This window comes from Drosophila guanche, unplaced genomic scaffold (assembly GCF_900245975.1).
Source record: "Drosophila guanche unplaced genomic scaffold, DGUA_6, whole genome shotgun sequence".
Classification (NCBI taxonomy): Eukaryota; Metazoa; Arthropoda; class Insecta; order Diptera; family Drosophilidae; genus Drosophila; species Drosophila guanche.
Window position 1 is genome coordinate 4,366,639 of NW_022995743.1, and position 16,237 is coordinate 4,382,875.

Here is a 16,237-nt window from a genome sequence, read left to right on the forward strand (position 1 = left end):
ACATCATCAATTTAGCGTCCTTTCCACTTTTGCTCTACTCCATGCCCATTCTCCATTCTCATCGTCCTGTTCATTCTGTTGTTGTTGCGGTTGATGCTGATGCTGCTGCTGCTGCTGCTGCTGCCGCTTTTGCCGTGGCTGTACTTGCCCCTGGCTATTTCCGGCGCTAGAGTGGTGCTGAAACAACAACAGCAACACCAACAACCAACAACCAACAGCAACATTTCATTGCGCACTTTGTCGGTCAAAACTTTCGACATTAGCACTTAATTTACTGGCCCAACTTAATGAAGTCTACACTTGGCTAATTTACGCGAAATGCTTTAGCTACTTAAGATGGGGAAAAGCCTCTGCAGCCAGGAGCCACCACCATTCACCCTTTCCTTTCTCAAACTTTAAGTTTTTCGCACATCAAATGATTCGATGAAAAAGGTCCGGCAGCAGCCGCTGGCCATAGGAGAGAGTGCGATTGAGCAATCGCTAATGATGAAAAGTGTAGCTGGTGTAAGGTGTAAGCAGAGTGGCAGAGGGAGAGCGAGAGATGAGTCACTCAAACAGATAGCGAGTGCCCGCACGCAGAGAGCAACGAGAGAGAACAAACGAGAGCAAGGGCGCTCGATCCATTACGCAGTTACGCAGCTATGACATCAGCAGTCACTTCTACAGATTGGGGAATCCAAGAAATATGTTTATCAAAATCGCGCGCTGTGCAAATCAATTCAATGGGGAATGGTGTGTGAGTGACGGGCAGACCCCAGTGGAGGTTTATTTCAGTTGTTGCTGTTCGTTCGCGTTGTTCAGATGGAGAGAATGCTCCTCTATGAATGGCATGGAGTGACCGTTCGCATTGCCATTGCGGTGCTATCGTTGATCGTCTCCATAGTCCTACTATTGCTTATACCCACCTGGGTGGAGCCCCGCGACGCCTGGGAGATCTCTGTGTGGTATCACATCTGTCTGCTGCAGGCGATCGGTGGAGTGCTGCTCATCGTGGGCTCCCTGAAGGTGAGTACTTCTCACAAATGTTTACTGAACTTGCTGTAATCTGTTGGCTGATTCTTCCTTCAAGTCTAACCATTGGATGTTCCTGCCCTGGTGTGTTGCGGCCATCGTTTTTATCTACACTCTGCTCTACAAGACCGTGAGCTACTACTGCTATCTGCACAGTAAATCTATATGCCTGGTAATCCCCCTATTTTACACCATTGCGGGTACGTAAGAGAGCTGCTCTGTGCCAGCAAGTGCCAACCTATAGCGAGCGCCTTGTGCTCTTATCATTTCAGGTTTCTGGCTCTACTTTCTGTGCGATGTGTTTCAGGAATTTCTCGACCTGCATCGTAAATCCTCGCCGCAGATCCTCAGTCACGACCCAGTATGATTTTGTTGGTGTACTTTCCCATTCTGATTCACATTCACATTCACATTCAAGGCATTAAAGTGCACTCTCTCTTCTCCCACGTGAAATGCAATTGAGCTGAGCGTAAAGGCAAATAAGTGTGAAAATTGCGGTGTGAGTGTGCGTGTGAGTGCATGTGAGTGTTTCGTGTGAGTGTTTGTGAATGTGTGGCTAGCCAAAAGTAAAATAAGCGTTAAAATGTCTGTCTAACGCAGTGGAACCCCAAATGGTGGGGTTTATGGCTGGTGGGGCTTGAGCTCTGTGGTATCGCTGCATGCGTATTGCATTACCAGACCTACTTCACCCCCTCCACCACACAACAAGGACGACACAAAGTGGCATATGAATAGATACATGTTTTGTTGCCTGTTTTGTTTGTCTCCTCCTCAACCCACCCATCCGCTACGCCCTTTATGCCGCCTGTCTGTGGGTTGCTTCTCGTAATCCAACAAGCAGACAGGTTAACTACACAGCAAGGACAGACCCACACACACACATGCACACAGCAAACGATAGAGAAAGGGAGAAAGCAAGAGAAAAAACTGTGACAAAGATGGGCACACAGAAGCTGGTGGGACGCGTCGGAGTCGCGTTGCGGCAGCACAGAGACAGACGCATCCAAACAAACAATAATCATGCAACAATAGTGAGAGCCGCAAACAAATTGCTTTTCTATGTATGCAACTGTGTGTGTGTGTGTGTGTGTGTGTGTGTGTGTGTTTGTGTGTGTGTGTGTGTGTGTGCGTGTCATGTTCGGGTTCACATGCAGATTAGTTTCGCTGCCAGTTTGTGTTCTTTTCTCTCTCTATGTTTTTTTTTTAGTTAGTTGTCTTACTTTCATTTTCTTTTTTTTTTTTTTTTGGTAGCTCAACCACAAAGAATCAAAAGCCACATGGGCGTAGCCCTGACACCTACAAAAGGGGTGTGCTGCGGCAACGGCGGCGGCGGCGGCAGCCTCACTGGCAATTAGAATGGAGAGCAAAAACTTTGCTGCATCTCCAGCCTGCCCCATCAACGGCATTTGCCAACACCCCTGTGGGAGTACAGTCTGCGACGAGCTTTTGTTGTCTGCAAAGTTTGCCTTTGACATAGGGTGGTTACACCCTGCCACCACTTCCCGCCCGTCAGTGTCCACCTGGGATGGCTGGAAAATGGAATCCATTCATTCAAATCTATGCGAGTGTCGGTGTCTGCGCTCCCATTCAGTAACAAAATTGAAAATTAACTATAAATTCTATGTGGCAAAACATGCAAACATGTTTGCGGACCCACCAGCCAGCCAGACACTGGGCAGGGGGACAGGGAAGTCGACCCTGATGAGGTGTCAACCGAGGCAAACACTTCGGTGACATCGAACACCTTCCCCTTCTGGAGCACAAAGCGATTCATTGTTGCGAAATTTAATGCGAGAAATTCATTAAAAAACAACATAAATAATGAAACGGCACCACACTCCACGAAGGGTTCGGACACAAATTGCAGTGCCCAAAATTTACTCTGGTTTTTTTTTTCTTCCTGGGCATAAAGTGAAGCCCTGCAAAGGTGTCAAGTGCAGGGCGGAGAAAGGCAGCGGTAGAGGTGCTAACCCTTATGACAACTTACAGCTGAAAGGGGTTTTTCGTGCATAATAAGTGAATCCCAGGAATTAAGATAAAACAGTCATCAAAGAGGTGAAGGATTCGCAAGGGTTTCTAAAAAGGGATACCCAAAGAAAAAAGGTTGTTCATTTCGAACATGGAACAGCAAAAGAGAAATCAAAGTGAAACAGTAGAGAGCAGCACAAAGTGGGAACAGTAGCAGTAGGAACAATCAGAACGACTTAACTAATAAATTCAACCGTATTCCTGCCAGACGCATCGTCGAGTTGAAGCGGAAATCATTTAAGCTGCCAAATCAGTCGGGCAGCTGGTCCAAAACAAAAGAGAGTTTGGCCGAGTGGGACCGCATTCTCCATGCGAGCGCCCTGGAATGGCCCAGTCCAACCATGGGGCATGTGGCAGGGGCAAAAAGAAAGCGATTAATATTCATTCAGTGTCGCGCGTATATCACTTTTTATTTGCACAGTCAAGGCTGGCGGTGGTGTTGGAGCTGCTACTGCAAGGGGGAGGAATGCTGAAGCAGGCGTCGGAAAGTATGCAATGGAATTCGGGGCACGCAGCGGCAGGTGGGCTTTCGTGTGTGTGTGTGTGTGTGTGTGTGTGTGTGTGTGTGTGAGTGTGGAGCGTGTTGATGTGTGGAGGTAAAGCCAACGCACAATTACATACAACAATTTGTGCTTTGTTTCGCTCAGTGTACGTCAATGTGTGCGTTGTGTGTGGTGCCAGGGGGTAGTCCAAATCGCCAAAGAGCAATCGTGCAACAGCAACAGTAGGTAGCAGCCACAGCACCAAAGATGAAGCGAAGGCAAAGGCAACCAGAGCCACTGGCCTGCGGCAATCCAGTCAGCTTTGTGCCGCTGACACCTGCCTCGCCCCACCCCAAATTGGATGCCCAAACATCAGCCCAGAGGGCAGGGACGCAGGGCAAGGCGTTTAGTTTTCAATGTGAAAATTGAGAAAAATTGCCAAACGAGTTGGTAAGCGATATTCTCGGTTGCCTGCCCCAGAGAACAAGGGAGAGAAAGAGAGAGAGAGAGGGAGACAGAATGGGACTTGCACTTGGTCGGATGCCAGGTGAGGCCCAGTCCTAGACACCCAACCCGTCTCCTGCTCTCCACTTATTGCAAGTTTAGTTCGCTTTGTTTTGACAACTTCTGGAGGAATGCCCTGGGATCGGAATCGTAGTCACAAAGGCACAAAACGTTTCGTCAAATAAAAACGGCAGAGCAGAAATTTTTGGCTTCAACTTACTTCCGTTTTGCCCTTCAGCAGTGCTCTGGAGCTGCAATTGGAGAACAGACCCGGGTTGAAGCTGCTGCCAGCCATAAAATTACGTTCCAGCGGAGAGCAAATGACGCGAAACAGTCGCACGGACATGGCTGCCAGTGGTGGGATTGGAGGAGCGATGGGGACGGGCAAACGGGCAACAACAACACGTTCCTTACATAAAAATCGTGCAGGCCATGCTAAAAACGTTTATCCCTTTTAGCCCGTAAGGAGAACCAACGATATGCGGGAGGACTCTCCTACCCGCCCAAAAACAATGCCCGAGAAGAAGAACAATTTCTTCGTCTTTAGTTTCAATGGGACCCAGGGCGGCCCAAAACCATTTTAAATGGAACGTAAGCTGAGACTGATGGCAGTCCGGAGTCCGGAGCAGGTTCTGGCCTGGGTTAGAGTCAGATAAATGCCGCATCATTGGTTATTTATATGCGTGCGGATCTCAGGTGGAGGATGGCTTGTCCGCAAACGATATATTTATTTGATTTTATTGAAATACATATGTACATATGTATGTGTAAGTAGTTGCACATCTATCTCAGCCATCGAATGAGTAGTGGCTTATTCCTGTCATTACGGGCCTGAGCTTTGGAGCAATTTCAAAGGTAAACCAAAGAGGAAATTAATTAGATCGCATTCAAATGATTGGCTACGTGCCATTATTAATACGAGCATAAATTATTCCACATGCCCTAATTTCGAAGGATTTGAATGCTTACAGGCCGCCATTTCTCCTCTCCTCCCCTCTCCTTTTTCTCCTCTCCCCATTTGTGGTCAATCACTTGATTGGCTTGCCGCTCCACAGCGTGCGGGCTGGCTGTGGTCCTGCCACAGAATAAATAAGATATTTAAATGCAACATGTATCCGCACTTCTAATTTATGCCAATTAATGGAAAGTTTAGTCAATGCCGAGAAGGTCTTTGGACATTTGTGGAACGGATTTACATTACATTACTCTGAATTGCAAAATCTGTATTTTAAGAATTATCGTGAATGGAAATCGTTTTATATTTTTAATTGATTTTAGGAGCTGCTCTTAATGGGATATTTTAATTACATGTTGTACTAATTACAGCTATTTGAATGAAACGTTGATTGATGCAAATTACTGAGTTTAAATGATGATAAGGCAGAGGCATAGCAACTTTCTGTTGCATTTCTACTCTTCCCTGACTTCTTAACATGGAACTTAGCACTCCTGTTATCTTTAACATTTGTGCATACCCAACGCCTGCGCCTGCCAACGTAAACAAACTGTTAAAAATGCCGGCAAGCGTCGAAAGTGTACCCAGTGTGGGGGCCAGCAGCATTGCCAGCAGCAAGCGAAAAGCCACAAACTGGTTTCGGCCACATGTCCACACGAAGCGGGCTCCAAGTCGAGACACAAACGAGCATGATTGAGCATGCACGAACATGCACACGAAGCGGGAGACGGACAAACGACGAGCGCACGACGAGACAGGCAGCGACGAGTTCTGCGACACTCAAAAATGAGACAGCGTCGCGAGCGGTACTTCAATCCGGATGGTGCAAACGTCAGTTAAGTGAGAGAGAAACAAACAGTGAAAAGAGCGCTTCGAAAATCGTGAATATTTTGTGAACAGTGCCAAACATTACTGAGAAAAAAAATAAACCACGAAAAATATCAAATCAGTGAAAAGAAGATTAAAACTTCAGCCAGAAATCTGCACACATTTTTGTGAGGTGAATATACCAAATGCCTGCTACGAATGCCCATGTTTGTGTGTGTGTGCGTCCACCCAACTGATGGCCAAAAACTTGCAACGTTCTGCCAGGTTGCAGCATCATCAGAGTTGTTACTGCAGAGAGTTACCTCAGAGTGGCCTCAGATCTCAGAGTTAGCTGCTTCCAGTTTGCCAAGCTTGTTGCAGTCGCTTTGCATTATATTCGTTGACCAGTTGATTCCAACTTGTTTGCAACTCGTTCTCATGCCTCTTGGCCCCTTGGCCACCTTGCCACTTGCCAACTTCCACCTCTATCCACAGATTGAAGTTATTTTTGGTCATCAGTTGGCCGTTGCCATTTGCATTTGTGTGGGGAACAAGCGGGAGACCAGTCTCGAGAGCCGACAGCCGTGAGGAAGTTTGCCCATTCATTCAACTCGAAAGCGACAAAACATAAATTGCGAATGCAAACGGCCAAATTGTTATTGCCACTTAGAAGCGCCCCAAACGGTGTTGCTCTCCCTCTCCGTGTGCTTGGTTGTAGTTACCTTTTGGCCGTTTCTTGGTAAGCAAAATGTGTGCAATATCTTGGGCTAACTGCAGTAGCCATGGCCGTTACAGTAGCCACCACCTGGTCGCGACTCCAATGCTACAAAAAAAGTGCAAGCAAGACAAAAAACGTTATGCCCAAAGAGCCCGCGATTGCATCGCATGTCGAGGTTATTCCGTATGCCCTAGCCCCTTGCCCCTTGCCCCGTGCCGCCGCACTAACAGAAGCAGCCACAAAAAAGCTGCAGCTAGCAACAAAGAACTTCAAAAGCATTCTGGCCAACTCCCCTGCCCCGCCGTCTGTTTCTTTTTTTTTTCGGTGATTATGAGAAGAGACCAGAACCAGAAAGTGCAATGGGCAACGCAGAAAGTCGATTTGGGTTATGCCCTTACCAAGAATACTGGGCGAGAATTTAGGATTGAAATAAAATATGTAAATAAATATATACACGAATTCTTGCCCCATTTAATGGGTATATTTTGGGAACAATAAGAATCAAGGCCAGAATGTCACTTAGTTTTCCAATTGCTGCCTTCCGTATTTTAAATTCTCAAAAAGAATTCCACGTTTCCAACCTAAAACTTTCCACCATACAAATTCGAATCAATTGAGTGAAAGGTTAAAATTAAACTTTTGTTCAAAAACTTGAATATTTCTTATGCACATTGCCTGCCGCATGGTGCCGCTGTAATGGCATGAGCCCCGCTAAGAGGGTTCCAATAGCAATTGTAATTGTGGGCGGCTTCCATTCCATTCCGAATGCCATTCATAATTTGTATAATTTTCAAAGTAGCCTGGGAAACTGCAAGTGCATTTCGCTTTTTCTCCCTTTGTTAGAGTATTAATATGCAAAGGGCACAAAAAAAAGCAGTTTAGCTCTGCTCGTTCGACACAAAGAACCTGAGAAGATTGGCCAGAACCGAATAAAAAGAAACAACAAAAGAAACACACACAAAAAAAGGGAAGATACGGAAAGGGAAACTAAAAATGATGAAGGAAAAAGAGTGAGAAATAAAGGGGCGGCATGCTCAAAGCGTTTAAGCGCCTTTGACACTCAGTTGGGCAAGGGGATGAGAATGGGGATTGCAGAGAGTGATGCCACGTGAGACAGCTGCCAATCAATGGCGCAGCCTAGGCCCATCACTTTGTGGCCATTTCACTTCGGGCCAACTTGCATGTGTGCTACGAGTAACACTCACACTCACACTCACACCCACAGACAACAGAAACAAAAAGAAAATACAGAAAAAAACTACTAAAACGTGTTGAGAAATTGTTGTACTTCTCTCACTTTTGCTTCCCCAGCTCCATTTACTACTTTGGAATGTGGCCCATGGAAAAAGCATGTGCTAATAGGGGGGGGGGAGAAAAGTTCTTTTTCATAAATAGTTAAGTTCAAAGTTGGTAACATTCCCTGTGGAGGAGGTACCCGATACTCGCAGGCCAGCAAATTATTGGGTAAACAATCAATTGTACGCAAAGGTACAGAGACATTTTCAGCTTATTAAATGGAATTAAGCAATTTCTGCGCTATTACCATGAATATTTGAAAGCGGGTAAACACAGTGCGAGAGTAGAACTTAATCCTTGACCAGTTGGATAGAGCTCGTGCCCGTACCCATTATTGATTCTTGGGCGGCAAATTAATGTTTTCATTGCGTTTTTCCTGTACTTCCTCCTCCGGCTCTTCCTGCTCGTATCAAGCGGAAGTGTCGTGTGGCCCAATCCGCTGGAATGGTTTGTCGTACTCACAGTCGTATAACTGGTCAAAAGGAACAGCAAAATGTAACCAAATTACGGCTAATGGTTTTTTAATTGTAACAATAATTGCTGTCGCCATTGCATGAGCAACGGCCGCAGGAGCAGCAGAAGCAGCAGGAGCAGCAGGGGCAGCAGCACCACCAGCAGCAATCAAAGCTGTTAAGAAGGATCTAAGGGAGAGGAAGGGCTTGGCCACCCTGCTACCCTGCCATTAATGAGTGCTTTTGCCCAGCTTTTAGATGCCTGCAAATTACCAAGCAGCGAAAGGGACAACCGAACAGGATGTTCATGTAGCCACTGGGGAGGATGAGGCTCCTGATGCTCCTAAACTGGTGATGTATGGTGCTGCCAGCTCCTCTTGATTCCCACATAATTGTCCATCTGCGAGTGTGTGTGTGTGTGTGTGCGTTTTGTGGGCGTACCCCTGTGCGTGTCTATAATTAAGCCAAAAAAAAAAAGTGCTAGGCTATGCCTTTTTGATGAAACAAAAGCCAGAAATGAGTGTCGAAACCTTGAACTTGATGCTGGTACAGGTTCTGCCCTCTGATATTGCGCCAGCTCCTGCTCTACCCACTCCCCATATGCCCACTGTGTGCTGCTGCGTCTGGCCAAGTCCCTGACTTGGTTTTGTTTGATTCTATTCATTGTTCCGTCGGCGGCAGTTGATTATGAGTGTAACTTTTTGTTGGCTTGTTGCTTTACTGCTTTCGCAGCTACTTTTTTTCAAGCTTTTTTTCTTCTCTTTTTTTGTTTTTTTTTGTTTTGGGGTTAGCCAGCATAGCATACTTTCCCACATCCTACGGTCCCTAATGTGCGCCATTTTGGTTTTGATGCTGTGTGTGTGTGTGTGTGTGCTGCCCCATTTGCCCAGAGGTCATTATAGACGCTTGGCCCGCTTCCGTTGCTCATGTTTCTCCTGCTGCTGCTGATGTTGCCCCTTGCTGCTGGCTGGAAGAGAGGCTGCCTCTTGTTGCTTCTGGTGTAGCTACTTTGAGCCTTTTGGCTTTTATCCGAACGGCCTCTGGTTCCCTTAACACTGGGCACTGGGCACTGCCACTGCCACTGGCTCTGGTTCTCTAAAGTGGCAATTTGTCTAGTTCTGTAAGCGCCTCTTTTAACGATAATGATGATTGCGCATTGTTGCGTTTTTATTTCACTGCACAAACACAGAGCAACAGACGCACACCACTGAAACAGGCAAGCCAAAGGGACGGCAGTTGGAGGTACAATTTCGCATCCACAATTTACCAACAAAAATAGCCAAGCGGACACACACTCGCACACGCAGATATTAACACTTATGGTGACACATCTACACAACCTGTTCACACACACACACATACACACACACATTGAGTTCACTGCGAGTCCAATTCCATGTCCACATCAATGTCCTGCTCCACGTGCGAGTTATGTTTCTGGTTTTCTGTTTTTTAGTCCCACACAGACCATTTTTTTCTGCGGCCTGTGTTTGCCTGTGCCTTGTGTTGTTTGCTTAGCATTTTCCGATTTTCATTCACATCCATTCAGTCAGTCTATGCGCTGCATTCTCTATACAGCTCCTCTCTGCCCTCCCGTCGTCAGTTTAGTTCATTCAGGATTTTTCTTTTATTATTTTCATGGCCATTTCTTATTCCATTTCGCTGTCTGTCAGTCCGGCTGTGGTTCCAGCTCTGCCTGTCTCTTTTGCCTGCTTTCTGGTCTCTCTTTTTTGGCCATTTTCCTTCTGGCCAGAACGTGTCGTCGCTGTTGTTAATTTTTAGTGCCGCACAGGAGAGTCTACTCGTATAGTATTTTCCCGCATTTGCTTTATTGGCCATGGCCAAAAACTGCGAGCCTGTCTAGACGCTCACCGCCGGGCCGACGGCTCGTTGGCTTTTCGGTTCAGGGGGCGCGGGACCACATCAAATCGCAATCATTCGACTAGTAAATCCCTATATATAGAAGGATATATATAAAAATTAGATGGTTGATGGTATTCCCATCACTCTCTCTGTGATTTTGTTTTGTTTTGGTTCAATTTGGTTTGACGGTCTCGGTTTTGTGCGTTTAATATTTATATTGCGATTTTGCTCCCCCGATTTATCTCGATTTATTGTTTGAATAAATAGAATTAAAAAGTTTGCATAACATTTACAAATATTTGGCCACAAATAAAATGCATTTCATATGTATGAATACATTTTGTGACAAAAATCAATATATATTTTGCGGTTGCGGCTGGTCAGTGCCGTGTGCCGTACACCGTGTGTGTTCGTGTTTGTGTTTGTGTCCTGACATTCATGTCATCCGGTTGCTGTCTGTCTGTCTGTCTGTCTGTCTGTCTGCCTGTCCCATTGCGATGGCTATCTTTTGCCTTTAGTGCGACAGCATCAGCTGATTACTTTATCACAAAAGCGTAAAATGAGCCACAAAGAGTGGGTACAGCAACAGAGGGACACACACAGACATCGTACACATGCATAACTTGGTCCTGGCAAGAGGCATCCACGTGCTGCATTCAATGACTTTATCGACTGCTAAACGTCGCTTGGCCATTTTGATGTGGATGCGAAAGCGGACAAGGGCGAAGAAGTAGCTCCATGCTCCATGTGCCACACGTTTAACCCACTAGGATCTGCAAACACACACACACACACACACACACGCACACATGCAAGCAAACACTGTAAATACACACACACGCACACACTTGTCTGATAATTTTTCCTGCTCTGCCGTGTGTGTTCGCTGGCTCGCTGGCTCCCTGGCTCGATGTCCTGGGGTCCTGAGCCCTCTAAATGTTTATTGCTTCATTCTGTTGCGCAATTTAATCGATGTCTGGGCTCTACAAGCTCCCCCACGGCTGCATCCCTCTGGCAAAGCTAATTTTAAAGAGCGTCTAATGTAAATCGTTGTATTACGGCACTTTAATGAAACTCTACTCGCCAGCCATCGGAAATCCCCCACATACTCCTACTTCAGCACTATGGGGCTGTCCAGCTTTACTGGGGCTCTTGATTTCCACTTAATTCCTGAATAGATTGTGCACGCCCCTTGCCGCCTTCACCCTTTTATCGCTTTAAGCAATTATCTCATAACACAATCCTGTTTCGGATGGGGTCAATCCGGGAATCCGTGCCTCATTTTGCGCTCGAATGCCCATCACAAAGTATTTAAGTAACTCAAGCCGTTCCCAGCAACAAAACAGATTCATCTGGGGGCAGAGCATCCACTGGGTCGTAGTGTTAGTGGTGGGGTTAACCCTTTTGTGTGCTCTCTGGGATTATGTATTTGTGTTTATCTTCAAGTTTTTGTGTCTGTCTGCTGCCAGCAGAACAGAGAGAGAGAGAGAGAGTTCCGCCGAAAAAAAAGCAGAGAAGGAAACCCGTAGTGAAATGCAGAAACGCTTAAGTTCCCACTGAGGGAACTCCGCTGCTCCACCCGTAATCCCCACTGCTGCCTGGTTGACAGCGTGTTAGTGGAAACTAAATGAAATTTTCTTCATGGTTTTGTTCTGTGGGTTTCATGTTTTTCGTTTGTTGTTCGAATCTCTTTATGGACGGCAGCTCCGGCCTTCGTTCCCTCCGTCTGCCTGTGTGTGCCTCTCTCTCTCTGTGTGCTAATGTGTTTTTGTGGGTAGGAGGAGGGTGTCTATTAAGGGTGCTACATGTTCATTGCCATAAGAAACAGCATCATCATTATTCTCTTCATCATCATTATCATCATCATCATGATTATCCGAGTTGTTTTTGTTGAACTTGCCGTCATAAGCCGGCTCTTACCTACCTACGTTGGCCCCATTGTGCGACTGTGTCCCTTTCCCTGTGCATAATTGAATGCTCAACCACTTTTCAAATTCCACTCGCATATTCGCACACTCGTAGTGTGTACGTGTGTGTGTGTGTGTGTGTGTGCCTTTTCAATGACTTCCGCATAAGTGTTTAATTTCCTGTGTATTAACATGCTTAGCAAAAACACATACCGCAGAGGCAGAGGCAGAGGCATACTCGTACTCGCACTCGTACCCCCAAAACGCAGTCTTTAAACCCCTTTTAAAGGACATTCGGGGGCGGAAAGGTGCGTTTAGACCACCCACTGACTGAACCAGAACGTCGGAAACAGAGCGTCGGCCGTGGCATAACGATTTGTGCCAACAAATTTATTTAAAAAGGATTATCAGCAGCTAAGCGCCATGCTGGCACACTTCAAAGGCTGCCAGACCCCGCGGCTCTCTGCTTGTTTTGCGAACCCATTGGAACTCCCGTGGAACCTGGTTGAAGCAAACAACAAACGAAAAAAAAAAAAACAAGCAAACAAAACCCGGACCCGTCATATGCAAATTTCAATGTCAAACTCCTGCCACGCTCTGCATTTGAATTTGGATTCGAGTTTTGAATGTGAATTTGGCATTCAATTTTGTTGCCATGCAACATACAAAGTGCTTCTGCCAAGGGAGAGCCAAAAACACTGGTTAAGTGGCTTTATTTTCCACAATGTTTATGACTGAGGACAGAGTTTAAATAATCAAAATTCTCTTCAGATGAAGCACCGACTCAACCGATGGAAATTTGATGCTCTTCATGCTCCCGAAATCGACTCTTAGGACACTCATCCCCCCTTTTCTTTCTTTTTATGGCATTCCTATGCTAACCTTTTGCGTAAGAAACTGAACTTCCTGACATTTATCTCGTCTCTGGAGGAGCATGGAGTGGGGAGGATGGTACTCGGGTGTATATCGAATTTTGAAAATACCAAAGAGATTTTGTAGCTACCGAACTAAATCGATGGATGAACTGCTGCCCGATCCGAAGGCGCGAGAAATTCAATTTGTTGTCACGTCCATCAGGTTGGTGGAAAACGGCAAAGGAGTGGGTATAGGGGTAGGGGTTGGGGGCACTTTTTGCTGATGAGTCGCGGGGGTTGGCATTTTCGTGTTATTGAATACTTTAAAAGGTTTTTCGGCCCCCCGCCCAGCACAACTTCACTTTGCTACACTTTTAGTCTTGCTTTCTCTCCGCGCTCCCCTTCCCACTCTGCCACTCTCCTGCTCTCACTCCATCTATTGTTTTGTGGAGTTTTGGGGTTGTTGCTCTACAAAATTTAAGTTTCGACATTTTGTTCACTAATTGCTAAAGATTTGGTACAATTTTTGGGAATATTTGCTTCCATCTCTGGCTGAATGAGTCTGGGAATCTGCCGCCTGGTTGCGTCTTTTGCCTTTCCCTTCGATTTTGCCTGTGCATTAGTGTGAGTGCCAGTCTGCCTCTATGTGTGTGTGTGTGTGTGTGTGTTCATGTGCGGAAGTTCACACACGCCTGAACACTCACAAGCCGCCATGCGTCCTGTCAAACGCACTCCTCCTGCCGCCGGCCCGCAGCTGCTCTAGTAGTTTTCCCTTTTCGAAGTTGCTTGAAAATTTTCAAATTTCCGGCTCTCTCTCTCTCGCTCTTGCCTCACACTCTTAAGGAAATTGTCTACGCATGTTTCTGGCACTTTTCATGCGGATTCATGTGTGGGATTTTCGCTTATCCATTATTAATACACGATTTCCAAAAGTGTGGAACACAAATTCGCAATTTGCTCAAAGATTTCGCAGAGAGTTGCTTGGTGGTGGGGTGGGGGGAGAGCTCTGAAAGAGGCGTGAATTAGCTGCAATTGCCAGGCTGACACGATAAGCATTTGCCCTTACCATTTACCCATTTCCCCCCTCCCAACTGCTGCTGCCAGGAATAGCTGGCATATGGATTTCCGTTGTCCGACTCTCCTGACTCCGGCCGTGCCTTATCTCGCGGCTGTGTGCAGGGGCCGTGTCCTGTCCTGATGTAATAATCCGCAGGAATTAATAAATAAACCATTAACAAATAAACTAGAGACGGGGCACGAGGCATGAATGTGCGTGCCGCTTGGAACCCTTATCAACGGCATTCCAACCCTCCCAACAGACAGACTTGACTTTCTGCAAACATCAGCAAATAAAAGCCAAGCACTCACACCCCTTACGAATGTATCTCCGATGCAACATTTTCCACAGTGCACAGTGGTGCAAAGATTCGTTATCTTTAGCAAAATTTACATGTATCCCCCGCTCCACTGTACCGGCTCCATGCCAAAGCAGAGGTCAATGTTTGGTCATAAATTGGGGGTCGGAGTGCCAAGTCTGAGAGTGGGGCGTGTCCAGCTTTAAAAAGAACTGAGGACAAAATGCAAATGGCTTTTGTGCGTGTGCGTGTGTGGGGTGTGTCACTGTGTGTATGTGTGGGTGTTGTTTCCACCTAAAACAGAAATTCCAGTCAATTAAATAGAAATAAATGAATGAATAATTGATAGTTTTTCAAAGGCTACCACCAGAAAGGCTTCTCCACTTTGCAAGCTCTGCCTTGAGCTCAAAAATCCATTGTAATTAGTGAGGCAAACAGAGAAGGACAGCAGGAAAGAGAAGCAGGTGAGAAAAAGGGAGAGTGAGAGGGAAGGATTGTGGAAAGAGCATCCCACCAAAAACCTGTGTCGGAATGTCATTTGAATAATTTAAAATGTTAGACGCGTTCGATGGGCCAGACTTTGACACTGACCATGGAGAGCTCCATGGCTGTCCCCCAAAAAGGGGGACAGACCGAAAGGGGAGAGGCCGCCACTGGGCGGTTTAGGATAGCCACAATGACGTTAATGACAGTGACGAGCGGTTGTTTGCCTCAGTTCTCGACCAAACAGTCGGCACAAACAAACAAATCCACTGCACGCACGTACTCCACAGGCGACACACTCATGCACAGACACCACACACACGCACAGACACACAGACACACACCCACACTCATACACTCGTAAAAAAAAAACAATCAAAATGCAAAACGAAACGCGGCATAGCCAAAGGAGTGAAGCACACCACTGGGAGTGTCTGTCCACCACCCGGAGGATCAACAACAAACACAAATGGTTCCTGATTGCAGCCAGGAAGCGGCTGAAAGGGGTCGCATCGGAGAGGGAGCTGCAAGTCTCTGTCTCTGTGTCCCTCTGTCCTTCTGTCTGTCTGTCTGGCTATGCGACTAGAATTCAACATTTTGCCGCCATTAAAATCAAATTGCACTTTCGTGCAGCAGCAGCAGAGGCCAGGGATACCCAAAAACCAAAAGAACGATGTGGCAGGAGGCAGGCAGCAGGCAGCAGGCTGCGGCATGAGCCAGGAGACAGCCTGGTGTAAGGTACGGGCCACGGGCCGTGTCAACGTTTTGGCCATTTCAGCAAAAATATTGCTCCCGTTTTATCCGCCTGCTGCTGGCTGCTGCTGCTATTTCCATTTGCCGTAACTCCTCTCCGCTGCTGCGCTGCCGCACCGTTCCACTCCTTTTTTTTATGATTAATAAAAGTCAAATGTAAATAGTCAGAACGAAATGAAAGCAAGCGTCGCACGGCGACCTTCAACTGGGTGCAGCGTTGGGTTGGAGGTGGAGTGGCATTGGACTGTGTTGGGGGTTCTGACAGAACTCTGCATCTCTGGCGCATTGCCGCACTTTCACCCTCGCATTCCCCCATTCAGGACTTTCGCTTAATTTCTATTAGCATTGCGCGCTGTTGCTGCTGTCTCTTCGTTTTCATAGCTGCGGCACGCGGCACAGGTTGCTGAGGTTACCCCAGAGTGGGTGGTGGTTCAGGGACTTCTGCAGCTGTCTGGCTGCCTTGATTGTTTGTATTTCTCATGGCACTCGATGTCAGTCAAAATCGCTTCTCTGTCTCATTCGGCGTTCGTGCTCTCCTCTCTTCCCACTCTGTCTAAAAGGTTACCCCCGAAAAAGTATGCAACATCAAACTGAAACAGCACCCTCCTCCCCTCCCCCGCTCAGCAACAATCCATCCACCCGTTTAAGCAACCAATGAACCCTCCCACTTTGTACTGCTGTTTGTTTTACAACGTTTTTAACTTGTTTGCAAGGATTAGGTAAGCAACTCAAACAGGCAGGGACGAACAGGAACAGGAACCATCAGCAG

General features: G+C 46.6%; 2 protein-coding genes across 4 annotated transcripts in view; both read left to right on the plus strand.

Moving 5' to 3' along the window:
• Positions 1-768: 768 nt before the first annotated feature.
• Positions 769-1,464, plus strand: LOC117592298. The gene is made up of 3 exons (XM_034285968.1): positions 769-1,005; positions 1,070-1,211; positions 1,284-1,464. The coding sequence occupies exons 1-3, from the start codon at positions 802-804 to the stop codon at positions 1,376-1,378; spliced, it is 441 nt and encodes a 146-aa protein (XP_034141859.1). The 5' UTR covers positions 769-801; the 3' UTR covers positions 1,379-1,464.
• Positions 1,465-5,776: 4,312 nt separating this feature from the next.
• LOC117592289 (semaphorin-2A) overlaps positions 5,777-16,237 on the plus strand; it is a 43,846-nt gene continuing 33,385 nt past the window's right edge. For all 3 annotated transcript variants that reach the window (XR_004574515.1, XR_004574516.1, XM_034285956.1), the window contains exon 1: positions 5,777-5,980. The gene's annotated coding sequence lies outside the window, so the exon portion shown is untranslated. The remainder of the gene's footprint in view (positions 5,981-16,237) is intronic.

What these genes read in the sequence shown, in the direction of transcription:
- LOC117592298 (XM_034285968.1), top strand. Translation starts at nt 802, where the DNA reads ATGGAGAGAATGCTCCTCTATGAATGGCATGGAGTGACCGTTCGCATT. An exon ending in TCATCGTGGGCTCCCTGAAG is followed by an intron (nt 1,006 to 1,069) that starts GTGAGTACTTCT and finishes TCTTCCTTCAAG; the next exon opens with TCTAACCATTGGATGTTCCT. An exon ending in CCTATTTTACACCATTGCGG is followed by an intron (nt 1,212 to 1,283) that starts GTACGTAAGAGA and finishes TTATCATTTCAG; the next exon opens with GTTTCTGGCTCTACTTTCTG.